The sequence below is a fragment of the Poecilia formosa genome, unplaced genomic scaffold, assembly GCF_000485575.1.
Source record: "Poecilia formosa unplaced genomic scaffold, Poecilia_formosa-5.1.2 Scaffold396, whole genome shotgun sequence".
Taxonomy (NCBI): Eukaryota; Metazoa; Chordata; class Actinopteri; order Cyprinodontiformes; family Poeciliidae; genus Poecilia; species Poecilia formosa.
Genome location: NW_006800335.1, coordinates 251,443 through 271,376, shown reverse-complemented (window position 1 = coordinate 271,376; position 19,934 = coordinate 251,443). Strand labels below are relative to the sequence as shown.

Genomic DNA, 19,934 nt, shown 5'->3' with positions numbered 1-19,934 from the left:
TGATTCTCATTCAATTTATGATTTTTTTCTTATTTAGTACAATAAAATCAATCATTAAGTCTTGAAAAGGAAAGCCAGATGGTGGATGCACAACTTGTGGTTGTTTGAAAGTGTTGTAGATTGTGTGTAGCAAAAATGTGACACCTTGCAAACATTTTCAGCTGCAACAGAGAACCCTTTAGGGAAACTTTGCTGTTTTACAGAGAAACTCACACAGTTTAAACCTTTCTCCGATCTGAAGGGGGAACCAGAACCATTATCAGGATTAGTTAATAGAATGTATGTCAGGTCTGGTCATGGCTTGCAGACAATGTTTAAAACAATAGTACTGTCATGTGGTTCACCATCTTCAGCAGTAGGCATAACATTTTAATAGTTTTTCAGGTTTAGGAAGTGCCATAGTTGGCATCAGAGAAAAAAAGCCGTTTAAGGGAACCTTAAGTCTTCCCCCTTTATGATTTCATCATAAGTTAAGTCCTTTCCATGGATCAAAGCGAAAATGGAAGTGTTCAAAATATCAAATTCCTCTCTTTCTAAATACAAATGACCACCCTGAAGTTAAACTAAAATCTCAAGTCCTCTATTTAAATATGCAAAATCAGTGTAAATGAAATAGTTTTTTCATGTCTGGATGGTTTTATCTCAGTGGGCCTCCCCTTCGCTCGGTGGCGCAGTTGACTTCCTGCAGTACTTATTTTAGTGTTTCCGGGTCAGGCGGCGTTCCGGCTGTGTTATGGTTGCACTGCACGCACGTGTTGCTTCTGCCTATATCTATACCTTTGACCCAAACGGACGGAGTCAATTCATCAGAACCAGTCAGGGAATATAGGACAAATCTCGGAGACTTCCTACAGCAATGGGCCCGGTGAGAAGACATGTTAAAATTTAGAGAAGATGCTGGTTCCGGTTTTGTGGGACCGAGCTGCTTACATTTTGATTTACTATCAGGTTGAAATCAGAATGCAGACAGAAAAATGACTTTAAACTTTAACTTGCGTTTAGAGCGTTATAAATCTTCTGTGTTAGATGTAGGAACACAGGTCGTCTCCAGGTCCACAGTCTTTTACTGCTGACGACCACAAGATCAAAGAGCGGCTGTTAGGGTCACTCCAGTACCTGCACATTTTGAAGGCAGTGTTTAAAATCTGTCTGTGAACGGTGATACTTTTAATTGCTTCTTGGCAGTTCAGTCATTAGAAATACACTAAGTTGTGAAACACTATTTACCCCCTACTGTTGTCTGATGTTTTGCTTCTCTGTCAGACTTGTTTGTCAGTCAACGAAAAAAAGATATCCAAACCAACCAGCCGCCCTGTGAAAAATCCCGTTGGACACCTTGTTAACTTATGAATTAACTATAATGAAGAAATCATTTTAATACAACCTGCCAGTCAGCATGAGGTAATGTAAAGGCTCCGGAAGAAAAACAAGCATGCCCCGAAGTAAAGAAATTAAAAAAAAAAAAAATGAAGGCCAATTCGTTCTAGTGTGTGAATATATGCATGCGTTTGTGAGCTCTGCTGGGGGTGAAACAAGTATGGCTAGAAAAGGACCAGATAGAGTCAATTTACCATTAAAATAATAAGTGATTGTCACAATCATGGAAAAGAAAAACTACAAAACATTGTTTAATTTCCGTTTGGGATAGGACTGGACGATATGGCTGAAAAAAGTATTAGTACATAAGGATTTCATATCAGTTGATCGTATCAATAATTATTGATAGATTTTTTTTCTTTTTGTATTAAATATCTGAAATACTGCCAACCTGGTGTCACAACATTTCCTGTTTTATCTTGTTTTCTTTAACCATGGCCTGAAAGTTACTCAACAAGTTGTTGCTAGGTAACCAAACAGTGAGTGAGTTAGTTGATGCCACTCACCTAGAACTGGTTGTGAGAGGTTGAGCTGCTAAAACCCTTCTTCTGCCTGCATCCCCCAGAATGCTGTGCAGTTATGGATTGGAGTTTAATGAATGTTCTAAATGTTTTATATTGAGTATCCATCCTATCAGGTGCATTATCTATTGATATTGATTGTGTGACTATTGTGATATATATTGTTAATTATTTATTTTTCAGCCCTATTTTGGAATCAATGAAATATTTTTCACAGTCATAAATGCTTCTTGGCAGTTTCTGCTGCCACAAGCAGCACAGCTAGTTTGGGACTAGGGGGCAATTACACAGGTTTCTTTAATAAATTAAACCATTGTTCTATAACTGCTTTTTGTTATATACTTTCACTTTGGGCTTTATCAAGAACATGGGGCCTTTTGTAGCAGGTTGTGTTGACAAAACACATTAACAAACTACTACAATATTAATAAATAGCTGCCTCTGCATTCAATAACTACTGCTTAAGATAAAACATTTTGAACATCTTTTCACATTAATGTAATTTGGTAGTATATGGATAAAACTGCTTTGATTTGATTAAAATACTATTTAAAAACACAACTGTTATCTTGAAGGTTCTTTTTATATAGCCCTCTAGGGTCAAGATGGCCACATAAAAAGTGATGGCAGGCCGGACTTGGCCCCTGAGTCTTGAGTTTGACATATGTGACTTAGATGATCTTTTTCTGGTATAAAGTTTGTAAGATGATTTACAATATTTAATGGTGCTCTTATGAGATTATTCAATTAATGATTTTTGCAGCAGATTTCTGTTTGGTGAGGAAGAACAAATGTATGTATAATACAACCAACAGGACCAACGGCAAATCAACAGGCTTTGTATTATTCAAAATATATTTAGATTTTCAGTAATGCTTTTTCAATTACTCCAGACATTTTTACGTTAACCAACTTATTTTATACAGTGTATTAGGCAATATGTAGCTCATTAGGCAAATTTTATTTTTGAGGATTCTGTTTATGAAAGACTATCTCAACTGTAAACAGACTTGTATGTAAGAATGTTAGGGGAGGGCATATATGATATAATGTAACATTTATTGTAATAAAAATTGACATTTATTGTGACAATAAGTTCCAATGACTGATCTCTGAAAACTCAAAGTGATGGTCATGTTGAGGTTATTTGGTTTATTTTTTTTTTTATTTTTCTCATGTAAGCATGTATTCTGGTCATGTGCAGTTTGGTGGTTAAAAAATGCAGACTTCATTATGTAAACTACTGTCCTGAAGAACATTATATGTTTTTAATTTGTGTCTTTTTTATTTTCTTTGATGAGCTAGACAGCTGTGTAGACATGTTTTCCATCTCACTGGCTTATTTTTATTAATTGAAATTAGAATACTTGCCTCAAAATACCAAATTTTACAATTAGACATAATTGTAAATTTATGTCTAATTTTAATGACCAAGTGACCAATATGGTCACCCTCCTTTTCATTAACAGTAACTGTTTTCTGATTTGTTGACTATCATCTCACAGACACTGTTTTTCTTTCATCTTCCACATCTTCACTGATTAACAACACAGGGGAGTACTTTAATGCATGTAATAAAGCATACAAGTACAGCTCAAAAAATTTAAATATCTTGAAAAGTATAATATATATTTGGCTTTTTTTCATATATTGAAGCTAATAGATTTAGATACATTATGCTTGAAGTGAAATATTCCAACCCTTTATTTCTTGTATTTTTTATTGATATAGTTTACAGATAATGACAATCCAAAAAGTAATTGTCTAAAGAATATTTTAATAAGTGTCAGGCTCCTTTATGATCATTTGTAATAACAGATCAGGTCTCTATGCAGTGGTGCTTGTGGTTCTGCTGAGGTGTTCAGGATGCTCTGGTTGCTTTGATGGCTGCGTTCGGATCATCTGCATCACTGGTTCTTTCATCTTCCTCTTAAAAATATCCCATAGATTCTCTCTGATGCTTGGGTGAACCACAGGTACACCCTGGTCATTGAAGCAGCTTTTCTACCTTTGGCAATGTGGATCAGTACCGGCTCCTGCAGAAAAAGGAAATCTGCATCTTCATAAAGTTTTTCAGCAGGAGAAAGCACAAAGTGTTCTAAAGTGACCAGGTTGACAGCTGCAGTGACTGCAAACTTCAGAAAACCCAGTAGACTAGAACCAATAGATGACATGACTTCTAGGGTCCAGCGGAATTTATCATGAGGGGCTTTGGCTTATTTTGGGGGGCAGCGTAAACAAACTTGTACTTAATATAGATACATAGACAAACCTTTATGCAACCTTTCAAATACAATAACTATTTTTATTAATACAAAATAAATAATAAGGATGTAAACGGTGACATGTATAAAATGTTGAGTAATTATGCTCAAATTTGAATAAACATTAGCTCATGCATTGCAGAAATCTAATGTTTCCGATCTCTGAAGGTTATTTCTTTAAATGCAAAGACAAACTACTCAAATAAGAGAAGAAATAATATTAAGTAAAAGGAAAAAATACAGTGCAGTAAAACTACTCTAAGTACCCCATATTTACTCAAGTAAATGTAACCAGTACAGTACCACATTTGAACATCAATAACAAAATTCCAGCCGACGCTTGTTAACAAAGCTTAAGGTGATGTATTGGCATTAGCTAGCTAACATTATCTGCATCCAGCAGCATTACTCAACTCACTCAGTTAGTTTGGGTGGAAAAAACTGCAAATGGTTTTGCCTTTTGCTGGTTTGCTGCCATGATTTTTACACACACCTGCGCCAGCAGCTCCGCACAGCAGCAGCAGGTCTCCATTGCTGCTGTACAGGCCGAACCACTGTCAGCATCTTCGGGCTCATGTTGCATTTAAAGGCGGCTCGGAAAAACAAGACATGTAAGCAATGGATTGAACAATTGCAACGGCTAAAGAAAGTGTGCGGTACAACAGGCACAGATATGTGAAGTATCAAATACTGTATCAAATTGAGATATGAATAATAGAAAGTTGGTAACTCGTAGGTAAAAATAAAACCCAATTTCCAGTCCAGGGGTTGACTCTGTGGGCAATGTCCTCCCATGCCACCGGGCCTGGTCCCACATGATATTAATTATCCACAAACCGGTAAAAAATAAACTTTCATGGTTTAAGTTGAATGCAGATATATTTTATTAGAGACTTAAACAAATACCTTTGAGAGTAAAGTCTGTAGTGTGAAGTAGTAAATATAACTAAGTTCTAATAAACTGCACATTCAGTAGCAAGTAGCCAGGATAGATTCATTAATTTTTGAGAAGTAAATACATTAGTTGTTTTTTGTCAGAATCATCAGATAAACTGTAGATTGTGGAAAGGCTTACAGTAAGCTGGTTAAACAGTATTGGAAGCATGTCAGCTGAAATGGAAATGTTGTGTTCTATGCGCCCCCCACGCCGCAGCTCCGCTCAAAGAAGCGCCGGCCAACATTCCGTCGGCTGTTGAAGACTAGTGGTATGAAACTGGAGAACAAGCTGAAGAGCCGCCAGCTGAAGCAGCAGAATGTGGCCAAGAAACAACGCAAGGAGCAGAAGAGGCTGCGGCAGGCCATGAAAGGCGCTGCACTCCAGATGCCCCGGCCGCTAGAGACGTACAGGAAGAGACCAGGTGAGGCATGCTGAAGCATGCAGTATACACACACAGCTGTCAGCAGTTGATGGCTCCATCAGTAAACTCATTCTCACCTTTTTGACAGAGGACGAGGATGAAGAAGAGGAGTTCCTGGAGAGTCTGCCCTCAGACATGATGGATGAAGAAGACTTAAAGGAAATGACTGCCATGGCCCAAAAAGCATCCTTCATAACCAGAGACCTGTCATCCTGGTAACATGCGCGCTGTCAATCATATGACTTGGTGAACTGGCAGTAACTAAGGTGTGTTCATTTTCTCCCAGTGGACCGGTGCATAGCAGCAAGACGAAGAACGCTGACGTGGTGCGCAGCTATGAGAAGATTCCAAGAAAGATGGCAAAGATGGAGGAGAAAGAGGTAATCCAACTTCTTCCAATCAAAGACAAAGACAGAGTGATTCCGAGGAGCATCGAAAGAGGTAACTTCCACGATACTTACTATTTATTATTTACTACAATTTATTTTGATTGCTGCGGTCACCTGTGAAACTGTCTTGCTTTGTTTTTTGTAAGCAGTTAAACAACATCAGGAGGAGGAGGAGAAAGAGGAGCCTGCAGAGATGCCAGAGCAGGAGGAAGATGGTAGGAAAGAAAGCCTATCAAGTTTATTATCTTTGGACATGATGGTCTGTGTAATAACAATTGTCATTACACCAGTGTCAACGTTTTCATAAGTTTTCTCAAAATTAATTTGGAGTAAAAGAGAAATTATGGTCTACTAGAAAGATTAAGGGCTCCAGAGCTCCACATGGAGCTGCAGACCAACTGGTTTGACCTAAGTTTGATGTGCCTGTCTCCTGTGCAGATGGGATGCCACCGAGCTACATGGAGCTGACACCAGAGGAAAGAGAACAATTTAGAATTCAGACATTAAACATAAAGAAACAGCGCGTCGCCAGCATGGCTTCAGCCATCATCTCAGATCCATTAAACAATGTAAGTGGAACAGCTGGTCTAATTTCATCATGAAGGTAGGATGTAGAATTATTTTTGATTTTCATGAAAGCAAAAAGTTAATATCAGGAGAGGGAGAATAATTAATTGATGGAACATTATCTCAGCCAATCTCCTCCTCCAGGAAGGAACCACAGCTAAACAGAATGAAACACCAGGTGTAGCTTCTATGGAGAGAGACATAACTAAGGAAACAAAAAGTTACCAGTTGGAATTACCTCAAATTATGCAAATTAGAGAGAAGAAAAAAGTGAGGAAAAAGTGGTCACTATGTCCTCCAGTAGCTGCAGCATAACTACAGAAATAGCTCAGGATAACCTAAACCAGTCTAACTATAAGCTTGATCAAAAAGCAACGTTTTAAAAGCCTTGTCTTAAAAGTAGACAGGGTGTCACTGTCACTTTAAAATCTAAGCTTCAATATGTTCAAAAAACAAATTGAAGTGGCTATGTCAAAAAGAGCGTTGTATAAATACCTAATGTTGCTTTTTGGTCATGTTTTTAATTTCTTCGTGTTACATGTATGATTTTGCATATGCATATGTTGATATGCATCTAATATTTTTCATCCCTGGAGGTCACCATGTTTTTCACCCGATGGGTTAGTCCATTCTGCTAACTTTACCTGAGTTGTTGTACGATATTGCCTTTGACTGGTGTAATTTTAGATAATGCCACACTGTGTCACTATTGGCTGTAATTAAAAAAACAAACAAAAAAACAAACAGTGAGGTGAATTGGGATAACTTCCCACATGAAAAAAAAGAAGAGAGCTGGAGCTGACCACAAATTCCGAAGGGCCTACATTTGTGCCCTCAGCATTTCTATCCAGAAGACTTTAAGTCCTTTGCATGAGCAAAATTGACAAAAGCTCTAACAGGTGATCCTTACCCTTCACAAGACAAAAACAAAGCCATGCTACTGTGCTGAGACAGACAGAGCTGGAAGCTCTTTGAAATGCTAATGGAGCTGTACTGCTGCCGCTACTGAATATGGAACCAGACCAAGACCAGACCCTAAACAGCTGTTACTAGGCCGATACCGGACCCTAAGCAGCTATTACTGGACCGCAGAGTGTGCTCCAACTACAGAGGGGTCACACTCTTAAGACTCCCTGGTAAGGTCTATTCAGGAGTCCTGGAAAGGAGGGTCTGTTGGATAGTTGAACCTTGGCTTCAGGAAGAGCAGTGGGGTTTTCGTCCTGGTAGTGGAACACTGGACCAGCTTTATACCCTCAAGAGTCCTAGAGTTTGTGATTTACAGCTTTCACTGCAGCGGTTCGCAGCTGAGTGTGATGTTTTTGTGAGCCTTATGCATAACAGTAAAATGTTAGTCAACCAAATCATACAATTTCAATTGATAAAATAATGTATTTGATGGATGACTGTAATGTTTTTTAGTAATAATTCCTATAGCTCTTTTCTGTAAAACAAAAATAGGATTTGTAATTGTATTGCATGCTTTACCCCATACTTCAATGCAATTAATGGTTTATGGAGAAGTACCATTATTCACACTCGATGCCATATGGAGGTCAGCTCAAGGCCTAGAGTATGACCATAAGAGTAGGACAGTGAATTCTTTTGAAGCCAGTTGAGTCTACGTTAACATTAAAGGCTACGTTTAGGCTGTCAACCTCAGTGTCAATGAGTGGAGAAGACAGTAAAAACGGCATTTCATCATATTGTCAGTTTTTATGTGAAGTATCGTTAATTAGAATTTATCAAGTCAGCGATATATCAAAATTGTTATCATGACAAATTTTTCACAGTAATTGATAAGCGACATGATACACACCCTCCATTTGTGTTGGTGGTACTTTCTGCAGATGAAGCGTGTGAAGGAGCTGCGGGGGATGATGATGGAGGCTGACCCCAGCGTGGCGGTCTCAGTGAGGAAAATGGTGATGGTTTCTCTCATGGAGGTCTTCAAAGATATCGCCCCCACCTACAGGATACGACCCCTGACCTCTGCAGAGAAGAACACCAAGGTCACCAGGGCTCAATTTGTGTTTTTAGTAACTATTGGAGCAGGTTTTAAAAGCTGCTGTATCTCTGTTGTCCTGCAGGTAAAGAAAGAGACGCAGCAGCTTAGAGAGTTTGAGGAAAGTCTTGTCAGTCAGTACAAGTTCTATCTGGAGGACTTGGAACAGACCATTAAAGGTACATCATTGCAACACACACACACACACACACACACACACACCCCCACACACACACACACACACACACTTCTCACAGTTTGTCTTCATCCCCAGACTGGAAGCAGAAGAAGAGGAAACGCAGTCAGGTAGTGAGCTTCCAGTCATACCGCAGCCTGGCTGAGGTCTCAGTCCGCTGCCTGTGTGAACTGCTGCTCTCTATGCCACATTTCAACTTCCACAACAACATCATTGTCGTCCTGGTTCCTCTGATGAATGATCCCCTGAAGAAGGTGAGACATTTTGGAGATGTGCTGCTGAGGCAGATCTCCTTCATGTAGATCAGCTCCAGCTGAGCATCTTGTATGTTTTTTGATGTAGGTCAGATCAGACAGGTCAGCAGATGATGTTCTAATGAGTTCATGGATTCATCCTTGTTGCAGGTGGCAGACATGTGCTGTGATGCATTCAGGAAGCTCTTTCAAGAGGACAGAGTGGGCAGGGCATCACTGGCCACAGTGCGGGTCATCTCTGGCCTCACCAAAAGCCTCAACTACAATGTCAGACCTGAGGTAACAAATAAGATGTTCCTTAGCCTCTTATGGATCTATACGTTTAGGACTTTTTTACACTTCTTGACACCTTCTTTCACCTTGGTTCTTCTCCTGCTTATCAACAGATGCTTCGAACTCTGCTGAGTCTGAGGATCAAGGAGGTGGAGATGAAGAAGGACCTGGAGGCCACGGTACCAAAGGCCAAGTTCATGACAAACAAAGAGAAGAAGAAAAACTTGTCCAGGATGCAGAGGAAGGTAAACAAAATACTCAGCTGGAGCTCAAGTAGAGCTAGAAAGATTTTTTTTTATTTTGTTTTAGTTTTATGCAAACAAAGACATACAGTCTGACAAACAAATGTGTTCCATGTTTGTGACAAAGCTGCTTCCCTCTCACAAAGCTCTAGAGTGTCAGTATTTCAGAGCTTTTGTCAATTTCTGTGGGAAGATCTGTTGAACTGTTCTGCAGTTTAAATCAGAATCAAACAGGAAAATAAAAGGTTCCTTTTATTTTCCTGACTGTTTTTACAGATCAACTGAGAGAAAATGAATATAATGTAAAGGCTCATTAGTTTCATATCACTGAATCCCAGGGTTTTCCCCAGAAAACTTGCTAAGTCCGGTGGTAGGGGCGCCGAGGCGGTCTACTGGCGGTCCACCGTGTTTTTTTATTAAAGATGCTAAGTAGTAGACAGGAAAAGTAAAAATATTACTGGGTAATTATATGTTACGAGAAAACATCACCAGTGAAACCCTATTTAAATCCACAACTAGTCTTAAAAACAACTAATCAAAAGACACAATTAAAATCAATATAAAGTATTCGCACTTCTGTTTAATCCAAATTAAGTCAGTGGCTCCATAAGGTCCCCCAGGCCTTCAGGGACCCATAAATTTTAACATAGACCATTGTTGTTGCGCAACACCCCCCACCCCCCTTCTCTCTCTCTCTACTTCCCCTTGTCAGAGGAGGGTGATGTGCTACCAGCTCTCCGTCTAATGGGTGAATTGAGTTTCCTAAATCTGCCGGGATTTACCCTGTCCAGAACTGAAGTAAACTCTGTTTATGCTGGCGTCGAGAAAGACTAGCCTGGTTTCTGACGACCTCCATCCAGATGTGCCATCCTTTTTCACCCTGTGAATGAGCCAGATCGAGCAGCCTGCAATCAACTAGTTTCACAGAGCACACCTGTTAACGGTCGCTCTTTCTCTTTATTACAACTTGCACTCGTTACTGAACCAGGTAGGTTTTAGTGACTTGGGCGAGTCCCAAGTCAGATTCTCCTCCCAGAATCAAACTTCATGAATGTCCACAACATCTTTTAGATTTTCTTAATATTAAGTATTTTATTAATAAGGCAATTTTGCAAGGGTCAGTACAGCTTAAATCAGTAACAGAAATAATCAAATAAGTAAAATCAGTAATCTAGCCTATCTTTCCCTAATGCTGACACTGTGAACTAAAAAAGGGAAACTTTGAGAGAGAGGGACGGAGTTTGGCATTTTGAACCCCAGAACTGGCCTGATGATGAAAAAGGTGTTGCAGTAGCAGGAGGCTCCCAGTACAGGAAGAGTACTGACTTAGGACAGCAGGTCTTGGGCCTCAGAGTGACTTCCTCATGCGCGTAGCGTTCTTCAGCTTCTTGTCTTGCGGCTCTGTAGCTCCTTTCTCCTCGTCTCACGATCTTTCTGGTCCATTGAGATGTAGACGAGCTGGTCTCAGGGAAGGAACACATCAGTTCTTCATCTTTGCTTTTCTCTTCATCTTTGTCATTATCTTCATCTTTGCCTTAATCTCTCATCAGCTGGGGTCTGAACCCAGCTGATGAAAGAAGTGCAATTTGAAGCCACATGTTGCGGGGCTAACGGGTTGGTCCCCATGTGCAGAACAGTCTTCGGCTCCGTGGCTCCGGCTCTTCTTCAGCTGCAGAGTTCTNCCCAGAATCAAACTTCATAGCTATTTTACAACCATCAAAGAACTTTAAGGTGACTCATTAACTGAATGTCCACAACATCTTTGAGATTTTCTTAATATTAAGTATTTTATTAATAAGGCAATTTTGCAAGGGTCAGTACAGCAGTAATAGACAACAAATCAGTAATAGAAATAATCAAATAAGTAAAATCAATAATATATCCTATCTTTCCCTAATCCTGACACTGTGAACTAAAAAAGGGAAACTTTGAGAGAGACGAACGGAGTTTGGCATCTTGAACCCCAGAACTGGCCTGATGATGGAAAAGGTGTTGCAGCAGCAGGAGGCTCCCAGTACAGGAAGAGTACTGACTTAGAGCAGCAGGTCTCGGGCCTCAGGGTGACTTCCTCTTGTGCGTAGCGGTCCTCAGCTTCTTGTCTTGCAGCTCTGTAGCTCCTTTCTCCTCATCTCACGATCTTTCTGGTCCATCGAGATGTAGATGAGCTGGTCTCAGGGAAGGAACACACCAATTCTTCATCTTTGCCTTTGTCTTCATCTTTGTCATTATCTTCATCTTTGCCTTAGTCCCTCATCAGCTGGGGTCCGAACCCAGCTGATGAGAGAAGTGCAATTTGAAGCCATATGTTACAGGGCTGACGGGTTGGTCCCCATGCGCAGAACAGTCTTCGGCTCTGTGGCCCCGACTCTTCTTCAGCTGTGGAGTTCTTTGTCCATCTCGATCTTGGCTCGAAGCTGCCTGAAGGATCCAACCAAAGATTCCTCTTTTGTACCCACCTTATAAAGGGTTTATCCACCCTTTTGGTGCATTTGCATTGGCTAGCTTTGTTGCTGTGCCTGTCTCATTGGCTGACTGCTTGGACAGATGATCTCATATCCATCACTGTCTTGGAGACATGATGTCTGTTCCATTGACTCCGAGTTGCTCAACAGTCCTCCTACGTCTGTTGCCTGCCCAATCTTTTCTTTGGAAAGTTTAAGTTGTTCAATTTGTTACCACATAAGGCCTTGGTCCTCTCTGCTCTCTTGTTAGTTACTCTTTCCCCCTAACCTTTCTCCTACCATCGACCTCCAACACAACATCAGTGATCTTTAATTACAGTTACACATTTTACACCATTTCCAGTTCAATGTCAAATCACATGTATAACCTTTTAGTTTCTCTGATTTAGCATTCATTTATAATATAATAACCATTACTTATTAGTTACTCTTATTATAATCATAATGTGAGTTATTACAGACATTAATGTAAATCTAATTATTTGACACCATGTTACAGTTACTTCTTTCACCTGTAAGTACTTCCACAAGTGTAAGAGTAAGTGCAAATATTTTTTATAATCAAACCAATATCAACCATTGGTTAAACCAATATTAATTATTGGCTTATTTCTAAGTTATTATTATTGCTGTAAGTATTTTACTCTGGGTTTTATCCAATTACTCAAAATGTTTAGATTTTATTCTTTAAACCTTTAATGCTTTGAAATGAGCACTCTGAACTATTTTTATTCACATGCAGGCTGGAAACTTCCCCTTTCTTCAGGAAACCTGCTCTTCCTGTTCCATGACTCTCTTTCTGCCTGACTATGATTTTTTTATGATTAAATAGAAAAAAGTAGAATTAAAGCAAAGTTTGCAGGACACAATATCAACACACACAACCAGATTAATTTTATTACAGTCTGACTATACTTATGGGGCTTGATGTCACCTGTGTACTCAATTTTAAAGGTAACTTTATTCATTGTTATTATTAAACTAAAATCTCCAGCATGGGGAAGTGGGATGATCTCGACTTTTCTTGACACCCTCTCCTTGAGGTCAGACCTTTCACATGCTGGGAACCCAACACCTTCCTGCAGGTTTGCGTCCTCATCCCCTGGAAAGAGAAGATGGTCCTCTGGGATGTGAAGATGCAGATCCTCAGTCGTCACCAAGAACTCAGCAGTCTTCAAAACTCCACTGCTCTCTGACACCACAGATATATAAATGTAGCATTAGTTTATTGAGATTATCAATGCTGCTGAATTTGATTTAATGGTTTCAGCATACGTAAACTATTTAAATTGGTTAACATTTAAATTTAAGATTTTAAGGAGCTGGCAAGTTTACTTTCTAAAAGTTCAAAGCACAATATTCATTGTTAGATTGGTTTGTTACCATAACTACAATCTGATGCTGTGAGTTTAATCTTTGAGTTTAAGCTCTGTCTGTTCACAAATACAAATTAGTAAACTGCAATTATAATGTATTGTTTTTTAGGTTGACCAGTTAAACTACTCCCCCTCTCCCAGATTTCACTAAATCTAACACCTAACTGTTAGGTGCTGATGTTTTTAGCACCAAGAGGGGCTCTTCAGTCAAATTCTGCTTAAGGCCTCATGCAGCCTTGGACCGGCCCTGCATGATGAGTTAAATCTGCTGCACTGTGCATAGATGCGCAACAAACAGGAGATTTAGTTCAATGGTGCTAATGTGGCTTTTCCATTTCATGTCTGTTGAGTTTTTTAATAAGTCACAGAAACTGTTGGTCAGGTTTGGGGGACGAGTTTTTCAGATCTCCGTGCAGCCGCGCGCAATAACTCTGGCTGACTAAGTAGACAAAGCATTTGATATGGTTTGGTGCACCTTTTAACTGGAAAAATACTAAAAATAATAATAAAATAATACAAAGCTGAAGTTGGTTTCCAATTCTAGCTTCCAATTCGGGAAATGGCTAAAGGGCGATTCCATCTAATTTTTCACTACCTTCTGCATCTTTAATCGACTCCAGTTTAAAAACTACAACACCTAGATTCTTCAAACCTGGACTGGATTATTCTGCTCTAATAGCAGAATATTTAGAACCATGTTTATGATTTGTGAAACTTCAATAAAGGATCATTTTACCACTTTTTGGCATCTGGGTTACACTAGAACTGCTCCAGCTCCAAAACTACAACATTAGAAACCTAACTGCAAACCTGCACTGGATTATTCTGCTCTAATAGCAGAATTTTTATAACCATGTTGGATGCAACATTTTCTTTGTTTTTTAAAATAATAATTATAATAATAGAGGTTCATTTATATTAACTTCTGGATAAATTGTTGCCATTTCTTTCTTAGATTTTTTTATATATATTATTTTCTTTTAACTCTTCCAGTTTCTTTTTAAAGTCTGTTTTGCTGTGACACAACAGTTTGACCTCAGTCACATGAAATAAGTCCAGATTTTGCTATAATTGTTTTTTTTTTCTCAATTATTGTGGTTTTGGAATTAGAGCAGATCTTGTGTGACAGAGTAAAAGTTGCCCTTTTTTTAAGTTTCACAAATCAGATAAAAGTTTCACAAATCCCAAGCATGGTTATAAATATTCTGCTATTAGAGCAGAATAATCCAGTGCAGGTTTGAAGTGTCTAGACCAGGGGTCCCCAAACTTTTTCCTGCGAGGGCCACATGACTGTTCCCTTTTCTGGTCGGGGGCCGGTCTTAGTTTTTCGAGAAAGAAACCTTAGAAAAGTTTTGTTGAAGGGGGGGGGGCTGGATTACTGCCGGCGACATAGTCGCGTTTGTAGATAGATTTTTACCCAGAATGCAAATGGAAAAAAACCCGTGAGCGAAACAGTGACTGGTACTGACTAGTATATATTCCATTGAGGGAAACTAAGTTTCATATCTGCTCAAGAGCCCCCCTGGTGGTTGAAGAAAAATCCACATATATATGAAAAAAAAACACTGAATGCTCTCCGGTATTGTTCAGGGGGCCGGACCAAATGAGGAGGCAGGCCCGCGGGCCGTAGCTTGGGGACCCCTGGTCTAGACTCTAGGTGTTATAGTTTTGGAGCTGGAGCAGTTCTTGTGCAACCCAGATGCAAAAAAGTAGTAAAATCAACCTTTATTGAAGTTTCACAAATCAGATAAAAGTTTTACAAATCACAAACATGGTTCTAAATATTCTGCTATTAGAGTGGAACAATCCAGTCTAGGTTTGAAGAGTCTAGGTGTTATAGTTTTTAAACTAGAGTCGATTAAAGATGCAGAAGGTAGTGAAAAATTAGATGGAATCGCACTTGAGCCTCTTCCCGAATCGAAAGCTGGAATCTGAAACCAACTTCAGCTTCGTTAAAATATATAACCGAGTCGAGCGCGAAAGCTCCTCACCGGGATGAACCTGCATGATGAGCTTAGGGCTGGTTCGTTTACCACTAACGTTCTGGCCAACTGGGACCATAGACATAAACTTTACAGGGAAGACAGAGCCACACGCGTGTTGAGATGTAAACACCGTAGATAATTCTGTCCACAAAGATAAATCATTCTCACCACTCGCTCAACGCATAAATGGCTGCAAACGGACGCGAGACTACAAGTTATTCCTGCGGTTCACATAGAGCTGCGCAACCAGAGCTAACGCGGTTCGTTTTAAACTCTTACCTTGATATAGAGTTCTCCAAACAAAAATAACTACCCACACTCGGTTGATATAAATATCCATACAAGCCAGCCTGTGTCCAGTTCGAGTGAAAGGAGGCGCGTTAGATCCACGCTGACGTAAACTAAAAGCAGCGGCAGCGCGCAAGCCAAGGCGCAGAGGTGCCAGCTGTGTGATTGGTCCGCTCTCCAGCTTTAAATGCATAAACTATAAACCTTTTAGAAATAAATCTGCGCCGCGAGTGAAACGCTCAGAACAGACGCTTGGCTTGCAATCCGGCTTCAAGATTTATCAAAAAAGAGAGAGAAAAATTAATTGATTCCCCCCCCCAATTATTAATTTTTCTAAAACTAAAAACAAGCAACGCTTAGCCTGGCGGGGGGCCTAGCAAAAAGCATGGCAGGCTTCCAGGCTTATAATGCATCAATAATCCATATTGGTCCAGTAAGAAAGAAAAACAAGTGTGAGTGTGTGCACGTGCATTCATTTGTAATCCCTTGTGGGAACCATTTCCCTGGTTATAGGGACCCACTGCTCCTTGTGGGGACACGCTGTTTTTGGGTCAGGGGTTAGATTTAGGACTAAGGTGTGAATTGAGTTTTGGGTAGGGTTAGGTATGTAATTTTAGGGTAAGTTTTAGGCTGTAGAAATGAATGGAAGTCACTGGAAAGTCCCCACAAAGATAGCCATGCAAATGTGTGTGTGTGTGTGTGTGTGTGTGTGTGTGTGTGTGTGTGTGTGTGTGTGTGTGTGTGTCACACAGTGGAAGAAAGCAGAAGAGAAGCTGGAAAAGGAGCTTCTAGAGGCCGAAGCTTCAGAAAGCAAAGAGAAGAAGACCAAACTGGTAAGACTTGGTTCAGAAATTAAATGAGAGGACAGAGTACAGAAAGAAGCTAATATCCTCTTCTCCCTCTTCTTCATCTGCAGCACACAGAGACTCTGAACATTATCTTCCTCATCTACTTCAGGATCCTGAAGAAAGCTCAGCGATCGGTTCTCCTCCCTGCTGTCCTGGAAGGACTGGCTAAGTAAGACACACTCTGGATGACAACAATGTTACAGGACATTTGTAGTAATGACCATGATGCCATTTTCCTCCAGTTTTGCTCACCTGATCAACCTGGAGTTCTTTGATGACCTGCTGAACGTGCTCCAGAACCTCATCCAATCAGGAGTAAGTATGCCACCCCTAAACAGCAGTCTGCATCTCAATATTTTAATTGATACCATTGATCTGTGCAGAATCTGACCAATCGGGAGAGTCTCCACTGCATCCAGACAGTCTTCACCATCTTGTCTGGACAAGGTAGGATTGTTCTTCTGAGTCTTTAATGAGCACCGAAGGTTTCAAACGTTGTAATACCAGTCCACACCGAGGCCTGTCCACATTCAGTAGATCTTGAAGAAAGAAATGTTCTACTTTAATGACTCTGCTCTGTGGTTTACAAGAACAGCCTCTTGGTTATGTAGTCTAAGCAGGAGAGTTGGTGACTCAACATGGACAGTTTGTTACATCCTCACTTTGCCCCTTTTAATCAGAATCAGAATGCTTTATTGTTATTATAATTTCATTCCAGTACAACCCATCCAAAGACAGACAAATACACAAACAGGATAAGGAAGACAGGTGACCGGGGCTGCAGCCCTTTGCATTGGATCAGAAAATGAAAACATGAGGTGAAAAAAAATCATAACTCACACTGTCTCCACAGTAAGGGCAACCTCAAAAAAAGGTTGCACAAAAAAAGTAACATGTAGACAGGAGTGAAGGCGGTGAGTTTGAGGGGTGTGTGTTTCTAACCATAAAGAATGAAAGTCAGTGTGAGAGTGCAGGAAGCGTTAGTCCCTGAACACTGCCCCAGAGAGCAGGAAGAGAAAAAATTGTAACTGCTTTTTTGTTTAGATCAGTTCTAAACTTGGATTCAGATTGGTGTGGAGGTAAATGTTTCTGTTTTTGTGGACCAGGTGATGCCCTGAACATCGATCCTCTGAACTTCTACTCTCAGCTTTACAAAATTCTGCTCTGGCTTCATGCGGGTGTGTTCACAACTTTTTAAACTTTTCTAAACTACCAATCACACAGACCTCACAATTCAAAAGGTTTGAGTTTCACACTTTGGCTATATCAGGGGCACCCAATGATGACATCATCATTGTGCTGCGGTGTCTGGACGCCATGCTGACTCGTCGCAGGAAGCAGGTAACCCTGCAGAGAGCCATGGCCTTCTTCAAACGACTGAGCGTGCTCAGTCTACATGTCCTGCCCAATGCCAGCGTTGGAATTCTTGCAGCAAATCGAGCTACCATGCATGTGAGTCTTTCAAGCCTTCTAAATGAACCTGGCTCTTTTTAGTTAATGGAAAAGATTGCCAAACTTCCACCTGTTTGTCAAAGCTCATTTTGTTCTTTCATTTGACAGTCATTCCCCAAATGCGACTTCCTTTTGGATAACGAAATTCAGGGCAGTGGCTTCTACCTGATGGAGCTGGATGAACCTGAACATTGCAGTGCTCAGAACACTGCACTCTGGGAGCTTCACACACTGCAGGTTCAGAAATGGGCTATTAGCCAGTTTGGTTGTTAACAAATTGACTTTCAAAGAAACTTTCAGTTTAAGTTAAACTCAAATGTTTATCAAATATTACCTTTATCAAAAGCCTAGGTAAAGAACAATACAGAATTTTCTAGACCAATTTTCCATTGAGCACTGTATTTAAAAAAGATCCCTAAAAATATTGTCAAAATACTCACTTGTCTAATGGTGCACATGTATGTGTGTGTTTATGTGTATCTCATACATTGCACCAACGTACCCTGTAAACTTTGAGAGCCAACCTGGGAGCCAGAGTTCTCCTCTTGCGTGCTCACACTCTCACCTCACACATAGATCGACACACGCCTGACTTCAACATGTTTGTGTTGCTGTATTTTCAGAGACATTTCCACCCTGTTGTACGACGGTTTGCGGGTCATTTGAGTCATGGAGCTCCGAGTGATGGCTCGGCAGCACTCAGTATGGAGCTCAGCCGCAGGTGAAACACTTTCAGTGTTCTGCTTTAGTTACAAGCAGAGGTGGAAGCCATGTAAAATTACATTCAGCAACAGCATGGTCTTGCCAGCTGCGTCAAAAGATGTCTTCACCTTTTCAGGTCTCCACTGGAGCTGTTTGAAGACTACAGTGTCAAAAATATGACCTTTAACCCACCTGTGGCTTCGCCCACGTCCAAGAAGAAGGTGAGAAAGTCCTGTTCACCTGCATCCATGTTTTTATTCTGATTCTTATTTCTTCATGTTGTGTGTGTTTGTGTTTACCTGCATGCTGAGCTCAATTTCTCATTATTCAGGATCAGTTTGTGGTTGGAACGGCGTTGCTGGACAACAGGCTGCAGAAGCAAGCAGATAGCATCCTGAGTGATACACACATGGACTTCACTTCAACATGCCACTGAGACTCTCACACACTCACATCGAGGACCTGCTTGGAGGACAAACAGATTCCTTTTTATTGAAAACAGGTTGAGGTGGTGTAGAACAGGACACACAACCTGGAGTTGCTTTGTGATTAAGACTGTTGAGTCCTACAGCACATTGTTATGTGTGAAGTAAAATATTCCCAGCACATCGCTTATCAAAAGGAAACTGAAATTTTTAAAGCTGATCAGCTCCAAATTAAGCTGAAATATCTGATTGTGGATCATTTAACCTCAGCATGACCCATTGAGCAATCACAGCAATAATAATGGTTTGAAAGTCAGATTGAAATGAGGAATTATCACCAATCTCTGTACTAAATATGTTGCTTTGGGAGTAATTTAAATAAAACTAAAACAATACTTGCTGGTCTTTTACTTCCTTATCTATGCTGTGTGTTGATGTCAGTTATGTCTGATTCATCAGTGGACATTTGCATCATGTGATTTGAATCTGATCGATCAAAGTACTCAGTGGAAAGCCCTCGAGGTCATATATGTGTGAACATTTCATGTTATTTTGACTCGTAGACAATGAGCAACCAACACAAAGTATATGATGCTGCTTACAAGTTCAATAGGCTCAAAATGTTGTGTTAACACATACTTTACACATTTTTTACTCTTTAACAGTATGTCAATGTGTGTGGTGTTTGTGCCTTCTGTTAAAGGAGCAGTACTATGTGTTTTCCAGTCATAAGTCCACTTCAAAGCAAATAATAAGCAAGTAATAAAAATGGTGTATATTTAGTGGTATATTCAGTGGCGTCTTCTGACATGGGCAACAGCCCAGGGTGGCATCTTGTGGGAAATGGCATGAGCGCCACCATCCCCCCACACCCTCAGATGCACCTCCACTCCCCCATCCCCCACCAATCACAACCAGAGAATCTCATATCAACAGTGCCTAATGCAATAATG

At 40.2% G+C, this 19,934-nt stretch overlaps 1 protein-coding gene across 5 annotated transcripts; it reads left to right on the top strand.

Annotated features, from left to right (window-relative positions):
- The first annotated feature begins 685 nt into the window (after positions 1 to 685).
- Positions 686 to 19,399, top strand: noc3l (NOC3-like DNA replication regulator). Of its 5 annotated transcripts, none has more exons than XM_016662930.1 (21): positions 686 to 865; positions 5,316 to 5,520; positions 5,609 to 5,726; positions 5,807 to 5,961; positions 6,059 to 6,124; positions 6,348 to 6,478; positions 8,324 to 8,485; positions 8,564 to 8,657; positions 8,753 to 8,928; positions 9,079 to 9,207; positions 9,315 to 9,446; positions 16,307 to 16,387; positions 16,471 to 16,571; positions 16,645 to 16,717; positions 16,786 to 16,849; positions 17,509 to 17,580; positions 17,673 to 17,854; positions 17,963 to 18,091; positions 18,478 to 18,575; positions 18,693 to 18,777; positions 18,888 to 19,399. In XM_016662930.1, the coding sequence occupies exons 1-21, from the start codon at positions 857 to 859 to the stop codon at positions 18,990 to 18,992; spliced, it is 2,367 nt and encodes a 788-aa protein (XP_016518416.1). In that variant the 5' UTR covers positions 686 to 856; the 3' UTR covers positions 18,993 to 19,399. The 5 variants fall into 5 exon arrangements, with proteins under 5 accessions (XP_016518416.1, XP_007576142.1, XP_007576141.1 ...); XM_007576080.2 differs by having other exon boundaries at positions 5,609 to 5,735; XM_007576079.2 differs by having other exon boundaries at positions 5,609 to 5,735; positions 6,056 to 6,124.
- The last annotated feature ends 535 nt before the right edge of the window (positions 19,400 to 19,934 follow it).

Bases quoted from the DNA above. Each gene is read 5' to 3' on its own strand.
- noc3l (XM_007576079.2), top strand. The intron at 6,125-6,347 runs GTAGGAAAGAAA...TCTCCTGTGCAG, and splicing joins GCCAGAGCAGGAGGAAGATG to ATGGGATGCCACCGAGCTAC. The intron at 8,658-8,752 runs GTACATCATTGC...CTTCATCCCCAG, and splicing joins CTTGGAACAGACCATTAAAG to ACTGGAAGCAGAAGAAGAGG.